This window comes from Phasianus colchicus, chromosome 20, assembly GCF_987193195.1.
Source record: "Phasianus colchicus chromosome 20, bPhaCol1.hap1.1, whole genome shotgun sequence".
Classification (NCBI taxonomy): Eukaryota; Metazoa; Chordata; class Aves; order Galliformes; family Phasianidae; genus Phasianus; species Phasianus colchicus.
This window is the reverse complement of record NC_143455.1, coordinates 8,104,955-8,117,229: the sequence shown is the minus strand read 5'-3', so window position 1 is coordinate 8,117,229 and position 12,275 is coordinate 8,104,955. Positions and strand designations below refer to the sequence as shown.

The 12,275-nt window shown below is 46.0% G+C and overlaps 1 protein-coding gene across 1 annotated transcript in view; it reads right to left on the bottom strand.

The window, feature by feature from the left end:
• Positions 1 to 745: 745 nt before the first annotated feature.
• CACNG4 (calcium voltage-gated channel auxiliary subunit gamma 4) overlaps positions 746 to 12,275 on the bottom strand; it is a 36,486-nt gene continuing 24,956 nt past the window's right edge. Inside the window, exons 3-5 of the mRNA XM_031598828.2 lie at positions 7,329 to 7,412; positions 2,884 to 3,024; positions 746 to 1,710 (exon numbers count right to left, since the gene is read on the bottom strand). Of these exons, the coding sequence (XP_031454688.1) occupies positions 1,172 to 1,710; positions 2,884 to 3,024; positions 7,329 to 7,412 (764 nt within the window). The 3' untranslated portion in view covers positions 746 to 1,171. The remainder of the gene's footprint in view (positions 1,711 to 2,883; positions 3,025 to 7,328; positions 7,413 to 12,275) is intronic.

Sequence of the window (12,275 nt, the reverse complement as noted above, 5' to 3'; positions counted from 1 at the left end):
GAAATTAAATTAGGCTGAACCATCATTTCCATCTAAAAGCAACTATACCTTGCACCATACGGCACTTATTCATAATAAAAAGAGTTTAATAAATATCTCATAAACGGTGATTGTTTTTGTTCCATTTCAAAAAACACAAAGTTGCCATCCATTCTGTTAACGCTCAGCTCCCATTGCTGCAGGATGTGTTGCTAGTCCAAACGTATCAGCTTCTCATCTTTTGTACACGTGTTGCTCAGATATCTTAGTTTCCAGTAGCGTTAGTGTTGCACTTGTGAAGCAGTAAGGAAATGGGGGCTGTGGTCGCAGGCTCAGCCCTGCTCCTCACCCTGGCTGTACGCAGTCCGCAGGGACCTGCTCCTGGCAGACAGCACTCAGCACCTCGCCGGATCAGGCACTAGGGCTAGTCGGAATGAGAATTCAAGTTTTCTAATTGTTAGGCAAGAAATGATATTTGCAAAGATGCTCAAGTCCCACCTACCTTAATCCCGCCCTTGCTAGGCGCTGGGCGATGCACCCACCCTGTTCTCCCCACCCGCGCTGCCCGGAGGGTTGCCTTCCACCCCCAGGTAGGAGACCCCTCGATGCCCTGTCAGGGAGTCTCTAATGTTCAGCACATGAATGATCTACGGGTTCAGTAGCACAGGTCAGTTTTAGATGGTGTTGTCTTCAAAAATATCTTCTATATATTTCTTTTTTTTTTAATTATTATTTTTTTTTTTGGAAGAGGCAAAGCTCACGCTGTGTCAAAGGGGAGCGGATCACTGGAGGACTAGTTCGTATCCTTGGGCTTAGTTGTAAATTATAGTTGCAAGTTTGTAGTAAGGGATCTCGATTTAGAAAACAGTTGTACAACAATTCTGCGACCCTTGAAACACACTGGTGGCAAGTCCTTCGCAGCTTCTCCAAGACTTTGTACACGTTACAAAAGTGCAGGGACATGAACTACCTTCATCTCGTGACACCAAGAACTGAAAGAAACAAACTCCAAATAGCTTTGAAAAAGCTACAAGCGTGTAACATCTTTATGTTGGTCCAGAGGATCCCCACTTGCTGCCTCAATACATGCCACAGTTAAAGAGGTGAGAGGGTATTTTAACATCGCTCCTTCTCTTTCATGACAGGTCTGTTCTGATATTTTTTTTCAAAAACCACAGGGAGGGAAGGAACTTCAGACAGGTGTCGTTCTCCTGTTGACCATGTTGACGTGGAGTCCTTCCTTAAATTCCTTCTGAAGGAAGTTGTGGACCTGCAGAAAACTGGCTTCTTGGTCTGCGTTGTAACTGGCGGCCGTTGTGACCTTCAAGGGCTCTCTGGAAAGAGTGTACATGGAAATCTCGTTCATGGGAATGGTGCTTGCTATCTTCATGCCAACCGGGGAAATGTCTCTAGATGGAGAAGGCTCTGTGGATCGAGAACTGGACCTGGATCTCCGCCTCCTGTACCTGTAGCTTGGCATCCTGGCATAAGGAGAACTGGAAGAAGTCTTAAGGAATTCCCTCTTGGTCTTAAACCTCAGCTCTTTGTTCTTCTCGATATAAATGTTCACAGCCAGAACACCTATGGTTTCGGCCACGATAAAAGACAAGGCTCCAAAATAGAAAGACCAACCGTAGTTGTAATGGTTCTTTTTGTCCTCATCTCGCTTATCGCTTGGGTCACCTGCGTTGCTTGATATGTAGACAATGATCCCTATGATATTACTTAGTCCTAGAGAGAGAAAAACAGAAGTCAGCTGTCATGTGGCTGGGAAATTAAAAAATTCAAGCCGTGTTACCTTCTAGACAAGAATATTTCTAAGACTATGACCAGGAAATTTCATTACATTATATTTACTCTTTTAACTATCTGAAGATTTCCTTTGCCCTTGAAAACAAAAGGTAGGCCCATGTCATGTTCGCGGTTGCTTGCAAAGATCTTAAAAGATTCAGCAGGATCTGTCCCCATTTCTTCACTGACATGATGGGAAAGAAGTAGCGTATGGGAACTTGCTAATATTATTAGTAATAAAAATACATTTTGAGCTCAGGGCTATGGCTGTTCACCTTGATCAAGACAAGTTCTCTTCCACCTTGCTGAATTTCCATCTGAATGCAGCATGCTTAATGTGAGCTTCAGGGAAGGCTATTAACAATGTGGATGACTCTCTTGGACGTTTCTAATTTGGAAAGCACACTCACCTAGCATAGGTGGAGTTTTTCTGTTCTCATATAAGAGAAGGAAAGAAGGGCCAGGATCTAAGAGATGCCTGATTCATGCTTCTATTCAGGCATCTTATGTGTAGTACATTTTAAGTAGAGCAAAGACTGCATGCTACAAGCCTTAGCTTCCTGCAATTTCTTTTTCAAGAAAAATGAAGGTTTCTCAAGAATTTGCATTTTGAAGAGCTTCAAAAACAATTTTTTTTTCTGAAGAAATTTGCCCAGTATGAATTTGGTCATGTCCTCAACCCAGGAAAGGGATAGAGGGAGTGATGTGTCACCCAGTTACTCCATGGGAAAATCAGTCTTTGCACCCAGCCAGAAGGCTCGACCTCACTTGTTTTCCTTGTGCTTGCCTTCATCGGCAGTGAGCAACAAAAACAGGATTTCCTAATTTGGATATGAGCAGCTCAGTAGCATAAAGCTGCAGGAGCACGTGATGCCCACCTGCAATGAAAATGGCTTGAAAGAACTGGGACTTTGGGGTAGAAATTCAGGAAATTGAAGAAGAGCTGTGGATGTGATGCAGTGTCATTCTCTTGCTGGGCTGGGAATCACCCCGTTGTATTTTTGGCCAGTCCAGGCCATGCTGGTGGCTTCCCCACCAGATGAAGCTGCACTTATGCATATTTCAACCCAAAAAGGTGGCGCTTCTTAAGGACTCAATTTAAGGAGAGCATACCTGCTGCGACAAAGAGAATTCCAGCGCTGAGAATAATGTTGTTTTTGCTGTTGTAAATCCTTCCTGCTCCAACACAGAGCCCTCCCAGCAGCAGCAATATTGTGCTTAGAATGGGGAACACACTGGAGGCACGGACAATGCCTGCAGGGGAGATAGGAAGCAAACACAACAGTCAGTAGTCATTTCAGATGCCTCCTCAGGTGCTCCTATGGAGAATGCAAAGTCTCCAAACCCCAAATTTTGCTGCAGTTACCAATGATTCTGCATTTGTGGGCAGGTGTGGGGGAGCCGAGGTGGGTGGCCGATGTAGAAGGGCTACCCTCATTTGAGCAACTTCAATCTCTTGAGTTTCCTCCTGGGAAATCCGATGTTTTTGCCTTAATGTGATGCCACCAGAACATTTCTGATGAAGCACGAGGCGAATGACAGCCAGCATCACACAGCGGGCAGCACTGAAATATTCATGAGCTGGCGATGAACTCTGCACCATTTGGGGACAGCCTCAGCAGAGGGTCTGTTGCACGTGTGTAAGGTGAGCAAAGCACGACTCTTGGAGTTTGCAGCATTTGTATTAGCAGTGGGCTAATTACTCTTTTTTTTTTTTTTTTTTTTTTCTTCCCTGTTGAGTATTTAAGACTTTGAAACCGTTCAGGTTTCTAAGGAGGAAATTTTAACAAGTATATCTCAGGCGTTTGTGTTTTGTTTCCTGACAGCTAAATGGAGTCACTTAAAATTTTGTCTGCTTCAGCCCGTTCATCAGTATGGGCTGTAAAATCCCCGCACAAGGATCTAAGCCACTGCATCTAGCCAGCCTTCAGACCCTATGGGACATTATGGGGCACTATGGGGCAAGGCAGCAGCTGAAAGTGGGGCGGACAGCACTGGTGTCAGGACATGCACAGGGAGGATGGGGGACCCCCTGGGCTGGGGGCATGAGGAGGGAAAAGCTGCCAGCAAACAGCATCTGGGGCTGTGGGCTGCTGCAGTCCCCCTCGGGTGCCATCTTCCTGGGGACACACATGGTGCTGCTTCCCGAGGAGGAATGGCCAGATGCTGCTGCTGCTGATTTCTCATTTGACTTCTGATGGTGGTGGCGTTGCCAGTTTAGTGAATTGCTTTCTAACGATTCCCCTGATGACCGGTGGCAAAACTCCCACAGATTGCAAGAGGGACAGGGCTGGGCATTTAATAACAGCAGCGCTTTTGTGTGTGCTGCAAAGCCCCCGGGAGCCCCAGCGCCAGGCCCAGGGCTCATTAGGATGGTGCAAATATAAAGCAAAGAGACAGTCCCTGCCTGGGAAGCTTGTGCCCGTATTGATCTGCCACTGTGTGAAAAGGACATCTCCTACCAAACCTGGCAACGCTGCTGCACGTGTCTTTTGCTGAGAGGGAATGTTCTGGCCGGATTTAACCCAGCTCAGTTGGGTGCTTTCCTGTTTAGAATGAGCCTTGCAGTAATTGGCAAACCCAAGGAGTGAGGGTGTCAGGTCACTGATGGATGCATGCTGAGTGCTGAGAGTGCATTCTCTTGTGCTGGGTGTGCATCCCTGTGTGAGGTCAGAGGTAGAGGTGCTCTGACTTTTGGGTCAATTTTTGGGGTTGGTTATCAGAAAAAGTCTCTGTGCTCATGGACACAGAAGCACCCCTAATCACTGTCTATTCGTACCCCAACAAAAGGCAGCATAGGATTGAAATTTGCTATGGCCACACTATCTGCTTGTTTTTTCCTATACTTCAAGCTGTTTATAATGATTTGGTAATGACTGTAGCCTTCTCCAGGGAAGCTTTGGAGGTTGGGAGTTGGACTGGGGGGTCTCCACAGGTCCCTCCAACCCCTACAGTTCTGTTATTTCAAAGGACTTCTCTAAACTGCTTCGGTGACAGTATGAGAAGAGACTTGACAGACGTGCCGTGTACATGGGGTGGGTTGTATCACATCTAGTAAAAAGCCCCAGAGGTGATTTTTCTCTATTAGTTAATTAATGTGAAGAGAAACAAAACATACCGTGTTCTCTTGGGGACGATGGCTACTTTCAGCTCTGGAATTTAAAAGGAGTACTCATAGGTACCATGCAGAATTTACATATGTCTCCCAATACTGGTAATAAAATGACAGCAGGTCAAAAAACATTAAGGGAATCTGGGCTTTGCTCTCTCCCCTGCTTTCTCCTTGTTTACCATCCTGTCCGTTCGCATCGGCCGCGCTCTGTGCGCTGACACCTCAGGGAAGCACTGCATGGGCTGTGCCGTCAGCCACGAGGCTGTGCTTGGCCCCACGCTGCCTTCTTGCTGCAAGCAGCCACAGGAGCTAAGCAGGAAGGCTTACAGCTTCCTTGCACGTGTTTGCAGTCACTGCAGCCACTGCTCCTTTGGTTTTGCAGGGAGCAGACTGAGTGCAGAAAGGGTGAAATCCAGATTGCTGCTCCTACTCATGCCCTGGACTGAAGTTCTCTAAGATAAAGCATTTTTTTCACTGATTTCAATAGGATTTCAAACTGGGGTGCTCTGCTGATACTATTCTGTTCACATTTATCTGAAGTCTAGGCCAGGTTGGTATATGCAGGAAAGGCTGAAAACCCATGTGCTGCCTTCCCAGAAGCACAGGGTGCACACAGGGTCGGTTCAGTGCCTTCATCTGAGCACAACGTGGATGGGAACTGTGCTTTTCCCTTTGTCTCCCTGAGACAAAAATTAGGGCTGTCCCCAGCCAAGGTCTTGTGCCGAGGAACGGCTGCAGGTCCTGATGGCTGATGTGGGGACAGGAGCTTGCAAAGGTGTTGCAGAGAGGGCAGAAGTGGGAAGGAGGGTCTCACGTCTCTTGTGAGCAGGATGCAAACACCCTTGTTTCTGTGCCTAGTCAGACGAGATCTGTCTCTCATTAGGTGATATGTACATTTACATATAAGCTCATTTATTCTTGATTTAGGTATATAACCTTCCAGTAATTTCTAAATCATCTGCATGCATTTCATTTGAAGTGGCAGTTTTCCCTCCTGCAGTTAAAGCAGAGGTTCCTGCTATCTGTGCAGAGCTCTAGGGTGAGCTCAGACCCCAGGGAGCAGCGGCTGCATCCCAGTGTTGCAGGAGACACCCAGGGTTGGGCCAACTTGCTTTTAAGATCTGTACTTAGTGACTCCTGAAAGCAGCTTCCAGGATCATCAGTCGCAGCACTCTTACAAACAATTTACCCATCTCCTGTCTTACAGAGCGGCTGTAACTGTTTTTCCCTTCCCTTCCTCCAAACAAAAATGACATAATGCACTTTTACCAAGGTGCTGCTTAATTCATCTTTCCTTTAAAGTCCTTTTACTAATGATGTTTCTTTCCTAAAGCTGACTTGGCATCAATTTAACATTAGTTCCAAGGCTTTGTATGAAAGATAAATGCAGCCGTGCTCACACTCTGCAAGCCTGCCTTTGCCCGAGCGCTGCAATCATGTCACCCCAGCATCATGACTGATGTAAATTGACAAGAGGAAAGATGAAAAAAGATCTGGGTTTTCTGGTAAGCACACTTTTCAGAAAGCCCCATTTTTCCTCCTCCTTGTCTTAGTAAACAGAAGTTGTTTCCCAGAAGTGAGCAGAAGGACAGAGTGGTTCTCTAAGCGGTGTTTCAGGTAATTAATAGCGGTGTAATTGAGGAGCATTTTGCCTCTCTGGATGGCTCAGCCAGCAGCCACGCTCATTGCTCCCTGAAGCTTTCCCAACACCTTGTGTACTGCAGTTTCTTTCTCTTGCAAAAGGCATTGCTTTCAGCTTCGCTGGGCAGCTCTTTTGCACAAGAGAAACAACAAGGTAAGGCAGCCAAGGGAAGGGGAAATCTAACTCAGATTTTGCAGGATTCATGAAGTTTCACACTCAGGTTTCAAGATGTTGTATCAACCGAGCGAGCCATGGTCAGGAGGAAGGCAGAACGAGTGCCATTACTTCAAGCACCGTGTCAGTGGATGGAAATACTTCTGTGCACGCTTTCACACCAGCACAGAGCATCAGCGGCCAGCTGCCGTGCAGGGAAATTGCAGCCCACATTCCTGCTGAGATTTTGCTGTTATCTGCAGGAATTTCAGCTTCCTTCCTAAGCTGCAGCAATTTCACTGCATGGGAGGTGGTTTGGAGCAGCTGCAAAGGATGAGGCTTGCATAAGGGCTGTGTTTGAGCGACAGGAAAAGCTTCCTCATGGGCAGGAACTCACTCCTCAGATTGCTTTTGGTACAGGAACCAACTAAATGCTCCCTCTGTAAAACATCCTCTCCAATCTGGAAATGCTGTTGTTTCCATTTAGAATATTTCCATGTAATTTTAAGAGAATGGGCACCAAAACGATGCGAGTTCTCATGGATGAAGGAAATCCTTAAAATAGTGATCCCTGAAGGCTGGGCTCTTGCAATGAATAATCCCTCTTTTGGGCTGTTAGTTCTGTGCACCTGGTGCTGCTTTCCAACTTACGGAGAAGGTATTCTGAGCTGTCATGGTCGTAGTCATTGTCTTCAGGGAAGTGGTTGATTCGGAAGCAGTGTCCTTTGTAGATTCCTAAGTGAAAACAAAGCAAGCAACACATATTCAAGAGAAGCAGGTAAAAGTGCCTCTGCCAGCCCTGCTTTATTCCCCTTCCCTCTTTCTATAGAATACTCTACTTGTGCAACTAATTTGCCACTGATGTTTCATGCCATCAAGAAACCATCTCTTAGGTTCTGAATTTGGAGCAGGTTGACCAGAAGCTCAGCAGCAGGAAAGGACTGCCAGGATTCCTCTGTTATTCTCTTAACTTCGCCACTAATATCCTTCTCTTGAGTTTTTTAATCTCTCTGTGCTTTACTTTCTCAGTGCTGTTCTTATCTTTGTAGGATACCAAGTCTGCAAAGCTGCTTTTTGTTCCTAGCATGGCTGTCCCAGCAGGTCCCTGCCCCACAGCATGGGCTGCACAGCAAGGCTGGGCACCAGAGCCATGCTCATCCCCGTGAGCTGCTGCTTTCCTTATCAGAGCTGCTGGATGTTGAACTATCTGATGCCTCTTCAATTGGAAAACAAGTCCATAAATCTCTTCCTGCTGCAACTTCAACCTGCACGTCCCCCTCAAGGTTGGTTCAGGTTTTAATGGCACATTTGCTCAGCTAACTGGTAGCCCGTGCAGGAAGCCATGCTGTGAGCACGCACTCCTGAGACCCACAGGAACAACGCCAGCTTGGATGGGTGAACAAGGCAGAGCGTTCAGCACTTTGTCCACCTGCATAAAGGTTTGCATCAGTGTTTTATATCACTTTCTATGATTACGCAGAGCTGCAGCTGGTCTCAGCCTGGGTGCTGTGCCTGCTGCTGCAGGAGCTGCATGGGGAGGTCTATCTGAGAGCTTCCTGCAGCAGCGTGGCCCTGAGGTGTGATCCTGCCTTGCTGCTTTCATTATTCATTAACCAGCGCTTTGGTGCTCAGGAGCATCCATCACCCCGGGTGAGTTATCTTCTGCACTGGAGTTTTGGTACTTACAGCTCTAGCTGGCAGAAGGATTTAAAAACCATCACTTAATACGACTTTAACAGAAGCACAGCTGCAGTCTGTAGGATATAACCGTGGATTTATTTCGCTACCTATTACCAATGATTACAAAGATCTCAAAAGAATTACTAATCCGCGGGATTTCAATTGCACCCTGTGAGTGTCAACTGCAGGTTTGCTACTACAGTGCATTTAATTCTTCCAGCAAATGATAGATCTGCTCTAATTGTGGGAACGGCTCTGGCTTTCCCTGTACAGCATTTCAGGGGCTGTGAAGAATCCATCAGGGCTTCTGGTGCAGAAGGCAGTGCCGTGCTGACCCACTGAGCACATTCCCCTCACGTCCCTCTGCCCCAAACTTGGGGCTGCATGCACCCCAGCAAGCCCAGATTTTAAAGATCCTGCTGTTTATTTTTATGGCAGCTCTCACAAGGGAACTAAACCTTTCCCAGCATCACAGAGCCTCTGAGATGGGATGGGCATTTCTACGAGCCTTGTGGTTATGAGAGGCCAAATTACAGGAAATACATTCAGGGTATGATTTATTTTCCTTCCTGTGCAAGAAGAATAAGTAGAAAATAGTCCTCTCATGCTAATATCCTGTGGAAATAGGCCTTTCAATGACACTGCTTCTGTGCATATAGGTTGGGCTCCTGGGCAGGCTGTAGGTATTTCTTCAATGATTTGTAATTCAGTTGGTCGAATTGATCTGGAGTTGGTAGAAAAGCAGAAGTTTCACAGGGAACAGAACTCTCACAGTTGCTCCTTATGAAGCTCCATTGCCTGGGCATGGGCAGCAGCCCAAACAAATGTCCTGCTTCCAGAAATTCAATTAAGAGACACAAAGTCTGCAAAACCAAATTCCCCAAGCCTCTGGTGTCTGCAGCGCTGATGGATTGTGGGAGGGTTTCAGCCTCTGTAAAATGGCTGTATGTTATTAAAGTTTGGAATGAAATGGGCCCCTTAGCAGAACTTCCTCCTGCAATGAGGCCATGGAGCCATCCCTTCCACTGCAGGGCTGAAATGTGCCAGCAGGACAGGAGGGGTTGGGATTAGCAGTGTTTGGCTTTCTCCTGGGTTGTGGCTGGAGAGCTTTGACCCTCTGTCCTTTATACCCTGAGCCTCTACCACCAGGGCTGGTAGAGGTAGAAAAAGATAATCCATCCTAAGCAGAAAATTCTAGAAGAGCTTGAGAATTCCTTCTCATTTGCAGCTTTTAGGGATATGGAGGCTGATCATTCTGACCAGCCTCAGCACATGGCTGTGAAATTTGGATCTATATCAATGCCTGGGAATATAAAACATTCCTCCCAATACTTTTGCTATAGTTGAGATCATGGATATTGGTTCAGGGTTCTCTCTAGTGTCTGTAAAACTTGATAGCTAATGACAGCAACAATCTGGATGATTTTTTTCCATAATCCTAATAGGTGTCATGTAACTCAGTGACAGCTCATTGAATCCTCAGTGAGGCTTGAAGTTGCTATCGAGAGCTCTGATGATCTACAGGGTGTGGAAGACTCTTTACATCCCTGAAGTATCAAAAACATAGTTTTGCCTGAATATGTAAGAATACCTTTTTTTTCATAATGATGGGCTTTGAAACTCAGATTTGGAACAAACTCAAAGTAGCCAGGCTGGAAGCTGATGAAGCAGTGGTTGGTATTTAAAGCACAACATCAGTCATACCTGTACTTAAACACAACAATACAAACACCCTCCTTCCCTCGAGATCCGGTAGCATACTCAGTTCCTTGTCCTAACAGGTAAAGCAATACAAAAGAACAACAGCCGTGAAACAGAAGCAGCAGAAAAAAGGAAATGGCTCAATTAAATTCAGCAACAACCATTCTTCAGTGTCTACCCAAGGTGGGAACTCCTGGAAGCTCTTTTCAAGGACTTCATAGGGTGCGTCTCAAAGAAATGCATAGAATCACAGAATTATTAAGGTTGCTAAAGACCCTGTGACATCCCTAAGCCCAACCCCATCCCACCCCCATGCCCACTGCCCACATCTCTGTGGTTCTGCAACACCTCCAGGGATGGGAACTTCCCCACCTCCTGGGCAGCCAGTGCCATTTTCCACTCCAAGATGTGATGTGGAAGGGAGAATTTTTGTTTGCATGAGCACAGGAATACAGTCTCTTATATCCTTTGGAGGGGAAGATGGAATATTTAACTCATAACTCTGTATCCACTAGAGAGAGATAAATAAACTGCAACCACTGCCTAACAGATATTAAAATATTGAGAAGCACTTCTGTATACCTCTTGAGAGTAAGATAAAACATCCCACCGAGACGTTGTAAGTATTACGCCTTTCTGTGAATGATTACTGATATGTTTAAATGATGCTTTTATAAATACAAACATTATAATGCATTTTTTTTCTCCTCATAATAATAACTTCACTCTGAATGTAGAGCCAAGACTCAGGATCTGGGATAATGATGAGGAAGAGGCAAATTTTCTGAAGTGCTGCTGATGTAAGAATGTTTTTTTCCCTTGGTTGCTGCATACTTAGTTGGCATTTAAAAACTAAGAGTTGTTTCTGACTCGGCTTCACTCTGTGTTCAAGGGCTTCTTCCATAGGATTAACACCTCCCAACCCCATTAAGTGTTCAGATACCTATAATTAGAGTGTGATGTACTCAGATAATATGATAAGGGGGTAAGTGTAGAACCTAATCAAGATTAAGCTTTGTTTTGGGCTTTGGGATCTCAAGTTCATCAGTTTTCAGCAGTAAATCAAAGTAGTGATCTTAACTTATGATGGCATGCTGCTTTCTCCTTGCTCTTCCTCACATACTCCTTCAATAACACAGCCTGTGCTGTTGCAGAAGTATTCAGTGGGGCTGTATTTTTGGATCACTGAGAGCAATAATGCTGTAGGAGGCAAGCTCTGACCAACCTTGTTTTTTTTTTAACATTGGATGCATTCTGTGATCACATCACTGCTGGTCGTACCATCAGCCTTTGCTTTCAGACTACCATTTCCCATGGTTTGTGTTTGTCAGTGACAACATTCCCTGGTGCCCTGGAAGTGTTTGCACAGATGAGCTCTGGAAGACAGCGCTTCACATCTGACAGCATTTGCCCAAGCTGTACTTCTGTTCCCCACCCCTCCCCTGTAATTTAGAGAACCACACAGCAATGTCTTTCCAAAACACACTGCTCTGTTGTCATTTAAAATAGGTTTCCACCATGCAAGATGCTAGCAGCTTTGCAGCAGAGGACCTTGTCTGCAGGGTACTTCTGTCAATAGCAATTTCCGTCTCCCTGCTCTGAGCACGAGCTTTCGGGAGGCAATATCTGATAGCAGTGGGAGACACATGAGGATAAATGGGGCTAGCTGCTGCCTCCTTCTCCATCAGCAGCTTCTGCAGGGCTGGTGCTCGGTTAACTATTTCATCTACCAGCCGTCTCACCCACCCTGTTGGTAAGACTGCAGTAAAACAGCACTTTGGGGACTTATTTGTGCTAGCTTCCTTGTGAGACACCAGGCATTTGCTGCCTCCTTGGGTCAAACTCTCTCCTGCCAACACGCCACATTCCTGTAGGTCTTGAGCAGCTACAGATACCCAGAGCACACCCACGCACACTATTAATAGAGTAAAGCAGAGTTTTCTCCTTAGGGAGGGTCTGCTGATGGAATGAGCGCTATGAATGTCAGCTGCAGAAGTGGTCGCATGGCTGCACCAATTACCTGCAGGCAGGTAGGGACAGCGAGCAGCTGCCCAGCATCACACGGAGCAGCTGACTTCTTTCTGGCAAAAGGGGGTCTTCAGGGATGGTTTGAAGACGTGTAAGGAAATGACTTACAAGATCTTTTGACAGCACGTGTTTCCAGAAACAGGGGATATAAGTTGCAAGGAGCTGACTGCGCATTAAAGGGAGGGCAGT